This window comes from Dreissena polymorpha, chromosome 1 (assembly GCF_020536995.1).
Source record: "Dreissena polymorpha isolate Duluth1 chromosome 1, UMN_Dpol_1.0, whole genome shotgun sequence".
Taxonomy (NCBI): Eukaryota; Metazoa; Mollusca; class Bivalvia; order Myida; family Dreissenidae; genus Dreissena; species Dreissena polymorpha.
The window spans coordinates 45,286,629-45,305,621 of NC_068355.1; the positions used below are offsets into that span (position 1 = coordinate 45,286,629).

An 18,993-nucleotide genomic window follows, 5' to 3' on the forward strand; every position below is an offset into this window, starting at 1 on the left:
GTATCGCCCCAAATTAGCCTGTGCAGTCCGCATAGGCTTATCTGGAAAAACACTCCGCTTTTATGGTATTTTTCGCTTAAAGGAAGTCCTTTCTTACCGAAAATCTTGTTTAGGGTTAAAGTGTTGACCCCGATTAACCTGTGCGGACTGCACATGCTAATCTGTGACAACACTTTACACACAGGCATTTTGTCCAGTTTTCTCAAAACGCGACACATATGATGCATGTATATGATATTTGTAATAGAGTATTTTATGCATTAAATGAAAAAACAGCATATAAATAAGTTTGTTTATTTTTATTGGCAGTAAGAATATCAATATGTTAACCAATACATAAGTATATCTGCACAGTCATTACAAATAACATGCAACGTCAGTAACTTAAGACAGAAAATTCAAGTATCAAACTGCTTTGCATTTGCTTCTGACTTATTTAAGTAATTTTATCTAGTTTTTTTTTTGAACGCTGCATTCAAAGATTCAATGCTAAGAGCATATAAAGTCAAGATGAATGTTTGACAAAATTACAACAAAGGTAACATGTATGTTATTTTTTGATAATGTCTACAAGGATATAAATATTACCTCGAGCTGAGTAGCCTTGGCCCCTAAAATTTGTGATGCGCTCAAATGTTTTTAGAAAAAATATTTTTTCATCTTTACAAAAAGTTTGGCTCATGTGTTCAAAATGTTAATTGATATCCATGGTCTATGTAACTATGTTTGAACTTTGATTTTTTAGTTAGATTTTGAATGAAATTATGTAAAAAAAATAAACACATTTCCACAGAAACCAAAAGACAATGGTTGAAAAATATACATTGCAATGAATTCTGTATTCAGTCAGCAAGCAACAACAATAAAGGCTAACATAAATGATAAAATATGAGTTGTTTTTAGAACAAAATAATTACTGTATATCATGTCAATTACAAGCAGAAATATTTATTAACATATTAAATCATTACACAATTGAATATCATTCACAACTCACCTGAGCCATTGCTAATCTGGGGTCTGTCTAATCAAAGATAGTACGACAAGGTTAACTTACGATTGAATTTTGAAATATTAAAATATAAGTTATTTTGATCTGTTAGTTTCAAATATAAAGGATAATTGACAGCTAATTTGAAAATGTGCAACAAAAGTAATTATAAACGTGATGGTTACATATGTATGGCACTTTGAAAATTGCATCGCATGGTGCCAATGTCGTAGGATGTTTGATATGATGGGCCCTGGCTTCTTCCAATAGCATATGCCTTTCGCAATGAACCTCATTCACAAAATAATTTATCTTCTGGTCTTGAAATCACTTAACTTAAACACAAAAATGCACTGAAGGTACATAATCATTTGACACCATTTCATCAAATCAATCTAACTAATAGAGACTCCTTACATCAACAATTTATTAAGGTTGCCACCAACTTTTAAACAGCTGTCTACTCCCAGCGTCTTCCACTTTGCCCAGTGTTAGATAAAAAAGTGGCGACCATTAATTGTAGGGTTACCTAGCCTTGACAAATGTGTTCCCTTGTGTGGATAACATAATGTGAACCAAAGAACTTTACAGTTGCCTAGACAGGGACCTTGGCTTAAACGTTCACAATGAAAAGTCAAAGTCAAAAAAAGGCCATGACCATGTAAAAATCATTAATGGATACCTGCCTAATCAAGTTCCCCTGAACAAGCAATCCAAGTATGACTAAATATTTTTTATGATTTCAGATAAATAGAATTTTAACAACAAGAATGAAATTTCAAACTTGAGAATATTATATATTTCAACAAGAGCAGTGTTTGTAAAACACAATGCCCACACCCAAATATTTCACATTGATCTTTGACCTTGCAGGATGACCTTGACCTTTCACGACTCAAAATATGCAGCTATTTGAGATACACATGCATGCCAAATATCAAGTTGCTATCATCAATATTGCAAAAGTTATGGCCAAGTTTAAAAATTAGGGACAGACACACACATACAATGACAGACACACACATACAATGACAGACACACACATACAATGCCAGACAGACACACACATACAATGATGACAGACAGAAAGACAGGCCAAAAACATAATACCCCGATCATTCGATCTGAAGGCATAAAAAGGTGGTGCTTAAATCTATTAAATATACACTTTTTCACTCACATCATACTCAATGTAAATCAGAAAGACAATGCATGTGACATCAATCTTATTGAGAATTGATCATTAGCAATACATCTAATATCAACATTATTGTTGCTCTGTTCAAACAATTTAAGTACCGAGTACTTCTTTTTTCAGTTCAATTTCATTTTCTCTTGAACCTGGTCTGTTTGGCCTGAACAATTGCTGAGGTAGATGGAGGGGATTCTGGGGCCAAGTGTTTTGCCAGTCTTCTTGGATCACCTTCTTCCAAGACCATTTTTTTGCCCATTCCTACTTTATCCTTAATCCGTTTTTTGTACAGCATTTCTGCCATCTCTGGAACGTAGCCATAGGTCTTGGCTACTGGAAAGACTGACCAGCGCTTGCTTTTTTTGTTGTAGCATCTGTGATACCTGTGTTAACAACAAAAAAGAATGTATTACCAAAAAATAATATGACAACTAACTAATTTGTATAAACAATATTATTGCAGGAAACTGACACAGATGACCTATGTTCCCCCAATAGGCCTTTTCACAAATATCCGCCATCAGGGCAAAAAAATGAGTATTTGTGTAAATACTTAAAATCATAATAATTCTAAAACATAATTTATTGAATTAATTTAAAATTAAATGAGTGAAAAAACTCATTTAATTTCTTAAATAATCAAATATTGCAAAAGGAATGGAGTACTTATGGTCAATATTTTATGTTCAACAGATAATACTGGTTTAAATAACTAACAGATTTAGTACTTATTGCCTGTATTATATCTTTATTGTTTGATAATGCATTGTGCAACAACAGTGACTGATGAATGAGTATAATTTGATAGTATGATATCAGATTTAGGTTATTCAAAATTACACAAAATGTTTGTTTACTGCTGCTATAATTATAAATGCAATTAAAGGGGCATATTGATATACAATGTGCATATTATTTCCAACAAGGTTCAAAAACTCTTTTCTATAGTTTCATAGAAAATCAATGAGTGTTGCTGAGGTTTGGAAAAGAAAGGGATAAGAAAATATAACAAAAGGGAATAAATACAAAAACAAAGCATCATCTACTATTCAACAATGAAATTTGAAGTAAACATGTGTAGTAGTTTTATGGGGAAGAGAGAGAAGGACAAAACTAGAACTATATATTCTTGACTTGTTGACATATTAACATCTGCATTATGTTACATCTAAACAGACATAAAAAGCTATAATTAAATATAAACCAGTTTACCTTATTTCTCCATCTTTGTTGGTTTTCAGAGGTCTGTTGCTGTGGTAGTTGTGGTCGATAGCTGCCAATAGGTTGCGGATTCTGTACACAGGCGGTGTATATGCAAACCTCTTTGCACAGTGCATCAAAATTAACTGGTGAAACACTTCTATGTCAGCAGTGGTTCTGAAATGATAGGACATAATTATAAACTTTTGAAAATGTTTCCATGTTGGCTTTATTGAATTCCTGATGAGCATCACATAAAGTTAAAAATACAAAAAAATATATTCAAAAACAAACATAAACAAATTACCTGTAATTCAGGTAATATGACACTTTGCTCAAGAATCTATTGTCCAGGATCACAGCACTCAGGTCTTGTAAAACTCTTGCATGGTCTGAAGTTGAAAGCCAGGGTTTTTCACGCACTTCGTTTTCATATAAAGGATCATGAAGACAACCATTTATTCCAGTTCCTTGAGACAGGATCCATTCGTGCTTGTTTGTGATGTGATGTAAAACTCCCCGCCATATGCTCTAGAAAAAACAAAGGTGACTTTTTATAAAAACAAGTATAAGAATGTACCAGCTAGATTCTGATTTATTGGTATTTAATATGAAACTTTTGATGGCATAACACTATCAATATGTTTATTGTCACTGATATGCTTTGAATTTACCTTCTTCAGAAATATACACATCTCTAATGACACAAGAGATGTCACTGTAGTTTAGTATCAGATAATAATTTCCCCCGATTATTGCTTTATTAAGTAAATATGAACAAAATGTTACACTGATGTAGCAAGGCCTCCAAAAAGTGCCTTGACTCAGTTTTATTTTAAACAAAACTAACCAAAAGAGTAAACCTTATCATACCAGTGAGACTTAGCCACTGAAATATGGGTCTTCTAGTTGTATATCGGAAACAAACTGGTCTACTGACAGATAAACAGACCGACCGACATTATACACCTCCTCTTCGGGGGGGGGGGGGGGGGGGGGGGGGGAATTTGATAGGGGAATGAACATCATAAGTGTAGGAGAAGATAAGTGAGAATAGTGAAAGACTCACAGGACACTTAGACAAGATGCACTACATGGACAAACAAGGGACAAAATTGTCACAAAACCAGGTTTTCATTGTGAAAAAAAATCTGATAAAGGGAGAAAACTCAAACTGAAGTTTTGAAATGAAAAAAAAAAATTAACCCCCTTTGTAAGTTTTTTTTTTTTTTTAAATCTATTTTTAGTCGTGGCGACCTTGACATTGGAGATATTGACGTGATTCTTTCGTGGGACACACCGTCCCATGATGGTGAACAAATGTGCCAAATGATTTTAAAATCTCACAATGAATGACATAGTTATGGCCAGGACAAGCTCATTTATGGCCATTTTTGACCTTTGAACTCAAAGTGTAACCTTGACCTTGGAGATATCGACGTAATTATTTCGCGCGACACACCGTCCAATGATGGTGAACAAATGTGCCAAATGATTTTAAAATCTGACGATGAACGACATAGTTATGGCTCGGACAAGCTCATTTATGGCCATTTTTGACCTTTGAACTCAAAGTGTGGCCTTGACCTTGGATATATCGACGTAATTATTTCGCGCGACACACAGTCCAATGATGGTGAACAAATGTGCCAAATGATTTTAAAATCTGACAATGAACGACATAGTTATGGCCCGGACAAGCTTATTCCGCCAGCCCGCCAGCCAGCCCGCCAGCCAGCCAGCCCGCCCGCATTCGCCAATCAAATAACCAGTTTTTTCCTTCGGAAAACCTGGTTAAAAAGCACCCACAAAAATATTACATACCAGAAATTCTTCATAGGAGTCAGCCTTGCTGCAGGCAAACCAGAAGTGGTTTACAATGTCCTTCAGCCATGGTATTCAAATTTGGTTTGCTTTCCTCTTCACAATCTAAAAATCACAAAAGAATAAAAACACATTTAATTACACGTCAGTTCAAACTCCAAATAAATTTACAAACACTATGATTTTGAATAAAATTGTAAATCCAGTACCGCATGTTGTCTTATTTCTACTTTTTGTCTACGGTTTCTCAAATATTTGATCTATAATAAAAATGAAAGCAAACAAAGGTAAATTAGATTTTCTACCTTTCCAAGACGTTTAGCAAGTTTTTTGGCAGCATGCCAAATATCATGTGAATGCTTGATTTCTGGGTACTTTTTATCTACAAAAGAAAACAAAAAAGTGTCAAAAATAAAAGTGGCTTTCAATTAAGTTGCATAACTTTAGCACACAACACAATGTTTAATGCATTACACCTTTTGTACTATTGTATCAATGCATTTCAACAATATAAACTGTAATATGGATACCTATTTACTGAGGCAATAAAATAAACATAAGCATATAATAAGCATCCTTGAGGTATCATCCAGAAACCATTTTACTGTTTTGAGTCACTGTGACCTTGACTTTTGACCTAGTGACCTGAAAATCAATAGGGGTCATCTGCCAGTCATGATCAATGTACCTATGAAGGTTCATGATCCTAGGCCTAAGCATTCTTGAGTTATCATCCGGAAACAATTTTACTGTTTTGAGTCACTGTGACCTTGACTTTTGACCTAGTGACCTGAAAATCAATAGGGGTCATCTGCCAGTCATGATCAATGTACCTATGAAGGTTCATGATCCTAGGCCTACGCGTAAAGGTCTATGTCGTAAAGAAGACACTACCGTTAGTGAAACCACAACAAGCCCAAACATATACAAATTGTATTGTTGTCACTTCAGAAAACGAAGATAAAAAGATGACAAAGGTGGTCAGATTCCTCCAGTAAACAGCTTAGAGCACGTCAAAAAGTGGGGTGTGATTAATATATGCCCACAAAACAGACAGAGCTCTTAATTCATGCAGTCAGATCCTAAAAAGGAATGAATCCTTAGATAGGATAAGAGTAACTTTCCTTAGTCGAGGTCTAACCCCGAGAAATAGAAGCCGCAGACACATCTCCCCCCCCCCCTTTTTGGGGGAAATGAAGAGTGTCTTTTGAGAACCTCGAATGGACTTCCGACTAACACTGCTGAGATAGAACTTCAAAGCCCTGATTGCCCAAAGAAGTTTCTCCACATCTTCATGACTACCAGTTTAAGAAAAACTTGGAAACTTGAAGGTAGAAGCCATATAGAGGACTTGATATTAAGCAAGGAATCCTGGCTGACACAACAAAGTGAAAACGACAATAGATCCAACTGGAATTGGTCGTATTCAACAGAAAAAGCATGAATTTCACTTCTCCGTATTGTAAAAGCTAAATAAGAAGGAAAACCGTCTTAAAATTATATTGGAACTGTTAATAAGCCTGATGAAAAAGGTTCATAGGAAGCTCATTAAGCATCCCAACATGTAACACAAGTCAAAACCGCTTAAGAAGGTAAAGGAACGAAAAACATAGTGTTGACGTTCCATAGTTTGGATCAGTTCCAAAATAGGTAAGACAGCACAGAGTTGCGATGACTTAAACAAAACAAGGTATACGAAAGCATAATCTCTATCCTTTGATGAAGAAAAGAACAAATTTCTTATCATCAAGAAAAAGATGAGAAAAACCTCTATGTATCTAGCAGAGTGATTAAGGTAATAACTATGCTCTCGAATACCCAGTCAAAAATGAATTTCCATAGAACCTTTATACAGTTCTGATGGAATTATCCTTGCACAAGTTACAAGGATTGAAACTCTAACAGAAAAACGTTCTTCTGTAGAGATAACTAAAAGTTATTAATGGCCAGACATGTAGTGGCACATGTTTGGATCAGTAAAAATATGTCTCTCTGAGATACTGTGAAACCATTATTAATCGTCAGGCATTAATTTTCATAAATTTCGTCAGTCGACCGATCGGCGAATTTAAGATCCTAACGAACAATCATGCTCTTTGTTTGAAAAAAAACCAAACACTGAGTTGAACAATATTTTAAAACTTTACCGTAGACATGAGGCAATAAATTCCAACATAATCCATGCACACATTCACTGCTGTTTCGTTATCAAGATTAATCCGGTTTTGACACAAAGGGATGTAGATTACACAAGGTACTTAACTGACATGTTACACTTCTTTAAAACGCGTGTGCAGTACAGCTGTAACGAATGCGTTGACTTCGTTTATGTAGAATGGTAATGAATTAGCGCTAATTGTTTATGACTTTATTACCCATTAGGTGCATTGTGTTTTTCAGGGGTGTTGCATATCAGCCATCACGCAGCGAATGCCGATGAAAGACAATAAACCAAATGAAAAGATGACGATGTGTGATCAACATGCGTATTTATCACAAATTAATAAAGAAAATTTTAATTGCTGTTTGTTGTTTGATTGTTTGCGTTTAACCACACTTATTACTATTTTAAATGTATCAATTTATTTATTTTTAAATTATTGACATTATTGACTTATATACCGGTAGTTTACTTTTTAAGAACAAACACACACATAGAGTTTATAATTTTAATGTTGATATCAGAATAAAAAAGCATTTTATTTGAAAAAAAAAACACTTAACAAACTGGAACCTCTTTCGTATAACACAAACAGTTTCAAAACGGTATTGACAGCATTTTAATAAAAATCATACCAACTAGAATTACGATTGTTATCAGTATGGCAATTATAATAATAGAAAAAGACTAATGGGCAATTGGCTTCGTTGTTACAAACACTCGTTAACGGTTATTCGATCCCACTTGTCCGCTAATCATAACAATGAACGTGTGAATGGCATACATTAAGAGGGTCCATTACTGTCCCTTCATAACAAAAGACTAGTTAATTGGCATGTGACAAACAGGCCCCACCTCCTGCAGTGATTCTCAAGTGTGTTCCCGCATTCGTACGATTTTTCGCAACTGCGATTGATGGCGAATATGTATTACACACAAATCGGATATTAACTGACGCATTTTTTTTTAATTTAAAATCAGAAATCGGCTAATTTAAGTGCTGACGAAATCGTCATTTTTATAAAAATGACGAAATTTTGTGGTCGAAAATAAATGGTTTCACAGTATGATATTTGACCTGTGAAGAAGTTTCCTGAAAATAATTGTACAGGAGACTTAAAAGGTCGTAGAACCATAATCCCATGGTTCATTAAGTATATTGCATAAAATTATGGCAAAAACTCAGTTATTGCAAAAACTCACCAAGAAGGCAAGATATTGGCGCCCAACGTGGGGCACGAATGTATAACAATCGCACACCCTGCTGGATCGATTTCTGTGAACTGCATTATTGACGTTGTTCAGCATACTGGTATATACTGCGATATACGATCGCATAACGCTAATTACTAGCGTTTGATGATAAACAACATTCTTTGATATACTATGTACACCATGCAACTTCACTGCCGCGCATGCGCAATTACATTATTTGAACCCAACGGAAAAATAATTCGAAAGAAAGAACTGCAGGACAAAACGTCCAACAGGGCGTTGAGACGACCTGGTATGAGTAAGACGATAGAGAAAATGTTGTTCTTGCAAAGAACGAATAAGTTCCTGATTTCCAGTTACAAGGAGTGATAATATGATCACCTCCGTGTCTGTAAGTAAACCACGACCGATGTGTGATAGTTGAAACCATCACAAAGGAATCGTGAAAATGTGTTGTAAATGAAAAACAGCTAAAAAGAATTATCGCTTATCAAGATGTAGATGTGCAGGTGATATTCATTAGGATATCACATAATTGAGAAAATCAAGATACGTTGTTCTATGTGATCGTCCATAACCTTCTCTGCTCACATCTGTATAAGATGTAAGGAAGGTTGTGGTAGAATAAACTATATTCTTGCCAAGATAATCTTCTAGTCTAGACACTACTGAATAGTGGTAAATAATGACAAAAAGATGGAAATCTGTGTCATTGAATAATCCCGAGATTAATACAATTTACTTAAAAATAAAGCTGAAACGGACGTAAGAAAAGACGTATCAGCAGAAGGACCGGTGACCGGACCGGTAAATAACGACCGGTGACCGGAACCATTTGTCAAGGATGGGTGGGCAAAGAAACCACGGCAAGCCGAACTTTCCCACTCCAAACACACTTGAAAATTGGTAGAATAGGACAGTGTTTAACACTTATAAGTTTATGACCTATCTACAGAATATAGCTTCTTCTTGAACCAATAACAGGCGCCTTTAAAATCCTGGATAATACAGGTCATGAAGTCATCGATTTGCGAAGTACGGAAATATGATTGACAGTGGTACCTCCGGAATCGGAGGTGTGATGGCAGAAAAAGGTGAAAACCCTAGGAGTAACATTAAGGGGGTCCACACTTGCCGGTAGAATGCATGGAAGTCTTAAATTCTGACTTGATTAATCCATTTACTTCAAGACTCCTAACCGGAACGAATTCCGAAAGGAATACGACCAGTTATAGGAAGACTGCCTGTTATGGCCAGAAGTGTAATAGAAGAATAACTTTAAGATGAGGTCCCTCCAGATCTTAGGATCAAAGATCTGAGTTCAATAGGTCCTAAGCCATCTACAAGACTGTAGCCGCTATGCGGTCAATCTGAAAGGCAATCCTATGTATCAGAACTCTTGTTGATTCCAGTAGCTTGAAAATATGCACTGTCGTAGGAGCAATAGAAAAGCAGAAGTCGATACAAAATGTCGTCTTGCTAATCCTGCTAGCGTCATTAATGTGTCCCAACTGTTCCGTGACACTGACTGCAAAGTCTGGAGCCGACAGGTAAAGGCGGTTAAAACAATTCATCCTTCGGGTCTCGAACATAAATTAATAGAGGTTAAATAGTAATGTTCGACCTCAATGCTAGTCTCCGAGCCCACTTCAGCCGATCTATCTGCAAGACCAGTAGTCTGCATGTAGCCGTATGAGATAGAAGTACAAATAACAGATATAGAATGATTTGGTAACCGTCGCCAGTAGAACATCAGTATTGACAAACACAACAAGGGCTGTTTGTAAAACATGCATGCCCCCCATATGGGCTGTCCGTTGTAGTGGCAGCCATTGTGTGAATACGATTTTTGTCACTGTGACCTTGACCTTTGACCTAGTGACCTGAAAATCAATAGGGGTCATCTGCGGGTCACGATCAATGTACCTATGAAGTGTCATGATCCTAGGCAAAAGCGTTCTTGAGTTATCATTCGAAAATCATTTTACTATTTCGGGTCACCATAACCTTGACCTTTGACCTTGTGACCTCAAAATCAATAGGGGTAATCTGCAAGTCGTGATCAATCTACCTATGAAGTTTCATGATCCTAGGTGTATGCGTTCTTGAGTTATCATCCTAAAACCATTTTACTATTTTGGGTCACCGTGACTTTGACCTTTGACCTAGTGACCTCAAAATCAATAGGGGTCATCTGCGAGTCATGATCAATCTACCCATGAAGTTTCATGATCCTAGGCGTATGCGTTCTTGAGTTATCATCCGGAAACCATTTTACTATTTCGGGTCACCGTGACCTTGACCTTTGACCTAGTGACCTCAAAATCAATAGGAGTCATCTGCAAGTCATGATCAATCTACCCATGAAGTTTCATGATCCTAGGCGTATGCGTTCTTGAGTTATCATTCAAAAAGCATTTTACTATTTCTGGTCACCGTGACCTTGACCTTTGACCTAGTGACCTCAAAATCAATAGGGGTCATCTGCGAGTCATGATCAATGTACCTATGAAGTTTCATGATCCTAGGCCCAAGCGTTCTTGAGTTATTGTCTGACAACCACCTGGTGGACGGACAGACCGACCGACGGACAGACCGACCGACAGACCGACCAACATGAGCAAAGCAATATACCCCCTCTTCTTCGAAGGGGGGCATAAAAAGTCATGTAGATTGTTGAATCCATAAAATATAGTATTCAATACAATCATAGCCAGGGGTATACAACTAGGTAATGTAGATGATACCCGTGATACTAAAAATTGACTGATGAAAACAAAGTGGAATACCGGTAATTGGTAACTGGTGACCGAACCGAACCGGTAAATGACCAGTAACTGTAGCCAGGTGAACAGACCAGTCATAATATGACCGGTGACGTTACCAGTTAAAGACCGAAAAATGGTGGAATCCATATGGTCTAATATCAATGTCAAGCACTGCTCGGAAAAGAAGATCGTGCCAAAAATCCAATCCGATGGCGATGAGACATCACTTATTCTGACCGGTGATCAGTGATCGGTGATATGACCGATAAATGGTGACCGATGTCCGGTGATCGGGACCGGTATAATATAACTGCGTCAGAATGGAAATATCTGGTGCAGAAGAATGACCATCCACGAAGTCATCTGATAATGTTAACCGGAAAACAACGGTAGATTATCAGTATTAATAGGCATAAGTGTCCTTGTAGTCGTAGTGGAGAAAAGAACAGCTTATCCCGAAGCCTGAAAGTTAAACGAACTAGTGTTCGTATACAACTACGGCTTGGTGACTGCAACATGTGTGGATGCCATAAGAAAAACCATCACATGTAGAATGGAGACATGATATTCCTAAAGGAATAAAATGGAGAACGTCGATATGACCAGTAGGTTCATTAACGCCTACGTGAGAAGTGGCGAAATCCATATAACTGCGATGCCGAAATATTGTTCGGCTACGCTGGAAATATTGTCTTCTACAATATTGTCTCCGTGAGCATTGACGTGATCGCTTACGAGCGTATCAACGCCGAGAACTGCTCAATGAAGGAGAGGTATGTTCGATAACTATCCTGTTGTGCTCAATGAAGTCCGCTGATGACTACGTGAAGGTTGACGACGTCCTCGTTTCCTGCGATGTCGAGATCTGGATCGGCTGCGCTGTCGAGATGTGGATCGGCTGCGATGAGACAGAGATCTTCTAGAATTACGTCTCCGTGAGTGACGACGTGGTCGCTTACGAGAGCCGCCACAATGAGAACTGCTCGACGAAGAAGAGCGTGTCCGATGTCTACTCCTGGATGAAGACGATGTATTCGACGACGAATAGGAGAATAATTCAATGAAGAAGACCGAGTTCTTCTTCTTGACCGGTGACTGGTGTTATCGGTGGCAGGCCTAACTGATGACTGTTGACTGGTGACCGGACTGGTGATCAATGACCGGACCGGTGACATGACCGGTGACTGGACTGGACCGGTGATCGATGACCGGACCGGATCGATGACCGGACCGGTGACCGGACAGGACTGGTGACATGACCGGTGACCGGACCGGTGACCGGAACGGTGACCGGAACGGTGATCAATGACCGGACCGGTGACATGACCGGTGATCAATGACCGGACCGGACTGATGATCAATGACCGGACCGGTGACATAACCAGTGACCGGACCGGACCGGTGACATGACCGGTGACCGGACCGGAGATCAATGACCGGACCGGACCGGTGACATGACCGGACCGGTGACCGGACTGGCCAGTCAGACGTCAATCAAAGGTCCGTGATCAACGTCCCCGGTGACGTACCGGTCATATCATGACCAGTGTTGTCACCGGATAATGACCATATGGCGGATGCCAAATGGTCCGGCATTGGTCGATGTCCTTGACCAATGCCATCGGGCAAAGACCGGGTGTTGCCATATGGTCTGATGTTGACCGACTGTCTAAGAGACTTAGCATAGTACGGTCGCGATCGTGCCCGATACCCGGTGACTGATACTGCAACTATTATCCATGATCTTCGAAGTCACCGGGTATTTATCCACTCTTGTTTCTGCGACCATCATGTAGTCGAATATATGAAAAACAAGAGCAAAGAATATTCAACCATAAACTGGTCACAGACCAGATTATCATACGGCACATAAAATCATTATTTGACCATAATGAAAATTATAATAATACTGCTGTAGATCATAAATTAAACAAAAGTTTAATTCAAAACAGATGAAAAATAAAACGACGATCAGTTAGATTGTCATACGGAACGTTAAAATCATTATTGCACACAATGGCAAATGATAAACAATCTGTCAATAGAAGAACACGCTTTGCACGATCTCGTAACACATTAAAAGAACATGCTTTGCACGTTCTAGCAATGTATTAGAAGAGCACGTTTTGCACGTGGTCGTTCGCGCCTGAAAACACCCAGCATGGTAGAAATAAACCATTTTTCGATAAAAACAAGCATGGCTTACCTTTTACAAATCGAACAAAATCCATTAAATCCAAACAAATTATTTCGAATGAGAAATAAAAAGATAAATAACACAATTTATCTATTCAAAACCCCAATCAACCAAGTGAAAAACAATATTTTAATTCAGAGCCGTAAAAGAAACGTATACACCTGGTTGATCCGGAAAGAATATTGAGGGTTGGTTACCGATTTTTGGCTAGGTTGCATTGCACTATGTTTAACCTGGCCTGTATTACGGTATTGAGGTGGCGGATTCCCAGTTAAAATTCCGGATGAGTTATTTCCCCTTGGAAAGTATAAGCATAAGATAACAGGTCAGTATTTATGACATTAAAACACAAATCAAGTGCATTATTTTTTAAGCTGTTGAAATTGTGTTGAGAAGTTTGGCACATGATACATGTATCGCCTTTCCATAGCGAAAAAGGTGAAAACTTTTTGACAACTCTTATCAGTGATACACTTACTCATAATTGAGTCGATTCCTAGATGGGCATCTGTCACAACTTCCTCAACTGCAATGTTATTGTCAGTCGATTCCTGGATGGCCTGTTCGAATCCAACTTTCTCCATGTTTGTTGATTTTCGGTCCGTTGATCTTTTGTCCAGTGTTATTAAGGTTAAAAATTTTTTGCTGTCATATTCCATCATGGTGTATGAACAATACTGAGCAGAATGGCCTGGAGAATCATTCCGTCCGTCTCCTAAATTAAAAAAATGTTGTACTGATGTTATTCCACAATATATCATTTATCAACACAAAAACCTTAAAAATTTCAAATAGAATATACAATAATGTTATTAATGATCAAACACTTAACATTTCCAGCATTCTTAAATTTCAAGAAACGCCAAAACAATGCAAATGTTGTGAATAATATAAAATACATTTAATGAAAGTTAAGTTCATAATGGAAAAGATAGCATGAAAACTAAACGCTGATATCCTATTAGTTAATTTTCCCTTCCTCTGAACAGGGGAGAAACACATCAAAGCGCTAATTTTAACCCATGATAATCAACTTTCTTACCCATTACAATCAACTTGTGGCCTTCAAAGCTGCTTAGCACCTCTCTCTGCTGCTTCTCCCAATATTCGTCAACAGTAGAAATCAGGTATGTGCGCTGTAGTTTGTGAAATGATGTGCTGGACATTATTTTAAAGTTCATATGCTTAGCCCATAAAGCAAGCTTTCCAAAGTTATTACCGGATGTTAAGGTTGATAGTGCAAACATCAGGTCCCCACCATGTAGCCTCCGGTTCAACACAGGCTGAGCACACCAGCGGTTTTGTATATGGCCACCGCCACACGCCTGAGAAAAATTGTCATTACATTATAACACAAAATTACACATCTGGTGTTAAAGACATTGCACATTAAAGGAACATTTCTTAGGAGATGCAGTCTATATTCAGCTACAGTTATAGATTTATGACAAGGGCTGTTAGTAAAACACCCATGCCCCCAAATGGGCTGTCAGTTGTAGTGGCAGCAATTGTGTTTATGTTAGAAACCATTTTACTGCTCCAGGTCACCTTGACCTTTGACCAAGTGACCTGAAAATCAATAGAGGTCATCTGCCAGTTCATAATCAATGTACCTATGAAGTTTCATGATTCTAGGACTAAGCGTTCTTGAGCTATCATCCGGAAACCATTTTACTGTTTCGAGGCACTGTGACCTTTACCTTTGACCTAGTGAACTGAACATCAATAGGGGTCATATGCCAGCCATGATCAATGTTCCTATGAAGTTTCATGATCATAGGCCTAAGCGTTCTTGAGTTATCATCCAGAAAACATTTGGTGGACAGACCAAATAACGGACAAACATGTGCAAAACAGTACACCCCTTCTTATTTGAAGGGGGGCATAACAAGTCTGATTTCTGAATAGTTACAGGGACTCACTTTTTGCTGTACAGATGCATATAGCTCTGAAGGTTGCAATAAATTTACAACATGTAGTTAGCAATGACTTTTTTCCTTTTATATCTGTAGCCTTTAGCCTTTGAATGCCAGGACAAGGGTCATCATCTGCAGACTCTTCTTCTGCATCAGCATCATCATCACAACCATCTTTTCCAAATGCCTCTTCTTCAAATGCCGCTTCCTCATAGTTTTGGTTAACATCATCTGGTCTGAAAAAATCGGCATTAAACCTAAAAATTAATTTATCATTTTATCGAATCTGGAACTAAAGTTCTGCAGGAAAAGCCTATAAGATTACTACCATATTATACATGTTTGTATATATTTGTTAAATATGTAATGTTTAAGGATTTACTAAATATTGAATTAGGCAAATACATTCCCTTTATTATACATTTGTTTTCAAAATCTCACAATCAATCTCATTTATTATATTTAAAGTTTGTCTATATCATTTTAAACATTGATTGAGAAAAGTGTCTGCCAACTAGGAAGCACTGCTTTCACTTCAAACAACTCTGTAAATTCGTAATGCAGCATAAAAAATAATTAATGAAAGGAATATATATTAAACAGGTAATTAGAGGGTTAAACTGTACAATTTATGTATTATTTTGACTCCTAAATAGCTTTATGATTTGAATATGTGTACTCCGCAAATATATTTAACTATTCAACAGAGAAGCGTAATTAAACATGTAATTATTAAGCAATAAACAGTTTTTTATTTTATGTGTCACTTAGTTTTAATTAAGTGTGCCTATAAAAGGCTGTTTAAATATAACATATTGTATCACTCCCTGCAATATATGATATTCAGCAAAAACTAAACTGTTAGAACTTACAAGACAGCTTCAAAGCTGAAACTAGGTTCATAGTCAGAGTCGTCTTCATCTTCATCCTCGTCCTCAATATTTGTGACATCGATGGACAGGCTGTTAATAAGAGACACACACACACTCCAATTTTGTTTTCTGTCACTGTTCGTATATACAAATCAAAATGTATGTTTGTTTAATTAATTTCGAGTTGATGAATCCAACCTAATGAACTGAATTACAGTTCTGATAACCATGTGTTTACATTTCATTGAGAAAGCTGGTATATGTAGAATTATTTATAATCATGATACAGTACCAGTTACTGGTAACAAGCCTTCTTGAAACAAAACAGAGGCGAATGAGGTATGCAACACATTTTGAAGAACAACTTTTATCTATGATAATTGTGCACAAAAGCACTTTTTTTAACAATGATTTACTGTATTACATTTTGCATACTTGAAAGGGTCTGTGAATGAGGCAAACTTTGGGTTGGATAATATTCCATGTCCCTTTTTCCGCACTGAAGGAACCGTGGTACAAGTTGCTGCCACCTCTGTACCACCGGCATGACTGATGTCAGTTCCAGGTGCTGTCATTGTGGTCTCATCATCTGAGCAGCTTTTGCCTTCTGTGGCAGTTATGGTAGTTACACTGAAATAATTATTTTTTTTAAATACATTTAATGTCCAGTTATTTTCCTATATTATAAGTGTAAACTTTAAAAGGTATACTTTTCAGCTTCAAATAACTTTTGATTATTTTATTATCTTGATAATTAAAAAAATCCAAATACATTGTGTGTGTTTTTTTTTGGCTTATATAGGGGCAGAAAAGGGGCCCCATTCCCAATGCCAAAAAGAAGATATTTTTCCCACATAGAAGTAAACAATTCCCAATATGGAGTTGTTTTTGAGCATTTTTTTTATTGAATTCTGGCTGATACAATTGCAAAACAAGGGCTGTTTGAAAAAACATGCATGCCCTCCTCCATATGGGCTCTACGTTGTAGTGACAGCCATTGTGTGAATGTTTTTTGTCACTGTGACCTTGACCTTTGACCTAGTGACCTGAAAATCGATAGGGGTCATCTGCGAGTAGTGATCAATGTACCTATGAAGTTTCATGATCCTAAGCATAAGCGTTCTTGAGTTATCATCCGGAAACCATGTTACTATTTCGGGTCACCATGACCTTAACCTTTGATCTTGTGACCTCAAAATCAATAGGGGTCATCTGCGAGTCATGATCCATGTACCTATGAAGTTTCATGATCCTAGGCATAAGCGTTCTTGAGTTATCATCTGGAAACCATTTTACTATTTCGGGTCACCATGACCTTGACCTTTGACCTAGTGACCTGAAAATCAATAGGGGTCATCTGCGAGTCATGATCAATGTACCTATGAAGTTTCATGATCGTAGCCACAAGCGTTCTTGAGTTATCATCCGGAAACCATTTTACTATTTCGGGTCACTGTGACCTTGACCTTTGATATAGTGACCTGAAAATCAATAGGGGTCAACTGCTAGTCATGATCAATCTACCTATCAAGTTTCAGGATCCTAGGCATAAGCGTTATTGAGTCATCATCCGGAAACCATTTTACTATTTCGAATCACCGTGACCTTGACCTTTGACCTAGTGACCTGAAAATCAATAGAGGTCATCTGCGAGTCATTATCAATCTACCTATCAAGTTTCATGATCCTAGGCATAAGCGTTCTTGAGTTATCATCCGGAAACCATTTTACTATTTTGGGTCACCGTGACCTTGACCTTTGCCAAGTGAACTGAAAATCAATAGCGGTCATCTGCCAGTCATTATCAATCTACCTATGAAGTTTCATGATTCTAGGCATAAGCGTTCTTGAGTTATCATCCGGAAACCATTTTACTATTTCGGGTCACCGTGACCTTGACCTTTGACCAAGTGACCTTAAAATCAATAGGGGTCATCTGCGAGTCGTGATCAATCTACCTATCAAGTTTCATGATCCTAGGCATAAGCGTCCTTGAGTTATCATCCGAAAACCATTTTACTATTTCGGGTGACCGTGACCTTGACCTAGTGACCTCAAAATCAATAGGGGTCATCTGCGAGTCATGATCAATGTTCCTATGAAGTTTCATGATCCTAGGCGTAAGCGTTCTTGAGTTATCATCCGGAAACCACCTGGTGGACCGACCGACCGACCGACAGACCAACATGAGCAAAGCAATATACCCCCTCTTCTTCGAAGGGGGGCATAATAACAAACATTTGAATTGTAGATGGAAATTATATGAAAATTTATAATGTATCAAAAAAGCACATGATTTCCCAAGTCAGGAAAAAAATTCCCAATTCAATAGGCCCGGGCTCCATTCCCAAACTAAAGAAAAATCAATGAAATATTAATTTTTAAAAATCTAATTAATTAAAACAAGAAAATAGATGTACTGTAACAAAAACAAATTTAACCGTTAAACAAAAATTATGATTTATTATTCTGCTTGATTTGACGCACATGCTTTTTTGTTCAATCAAAGATTCACAAGGAAATTAACTCTTTCAGTGCGCGAACCGAATTTTGAAGGCCTTTGCAAACAGTGGCGTCTCATCTGGATGCAAACTGTTTGCTATTCTGATAGTTTTCTTTGAAAAAAAATCGAAGAAAATGCTAATTTTAGAAATTCA

General features: G+C 37.4%; 3 protein-coding genes across 3 annotated transcripts in view; all 3 read right to left on the reverse strand.

Moving 5' to 3' along the window:
* LOC127865092 (uncharacterized) overlaps nt 1-18,677 on the reverse strand; it is an 83,183-nt gene extending 64,506 nt beyond the window's left edge. The window contains exon 1 of the mRNA XM_052404986.1: nt 18,382-18,677. The gene's annotated coding sequence lies outside the window, so the exon portion shown is untranslated. The remainder of the gene's footprint in view (nt 1-18,381) is intronic.
* Nucleotides 1-18,993, reverse strand: part of LOC127865095 (uncharacterized) — a 96,741-nt gene that overhangs the window by 47,954 nt on the left and 29,794 nt on the right. The window lies entirely within an intron of this gene.
* On the reverse strand, nt 317-16,962 carry LOC127871327 (uncharacterized). Its single transcript, XM_052414163.1, has 6 exons — nt 16,772-16,962; nt 16,337-16,426; nt 15,562-15,700; nt 3,691-3,914; nt 3,396-3,560; nt 317-2,566 (listed from the first exon to the last, which is right to left on the reverse strand). Exons 1-6 carry the CDS (start codon nt 16,909-16,911, stop codon nt 2,317-2,319), a joined length of 1,008 nt encoding a protein of 335 aa, XP_052270123.1. The 5' UTR covers nt 16,912-16,962; the 3' UTR covers nt 317-2,316.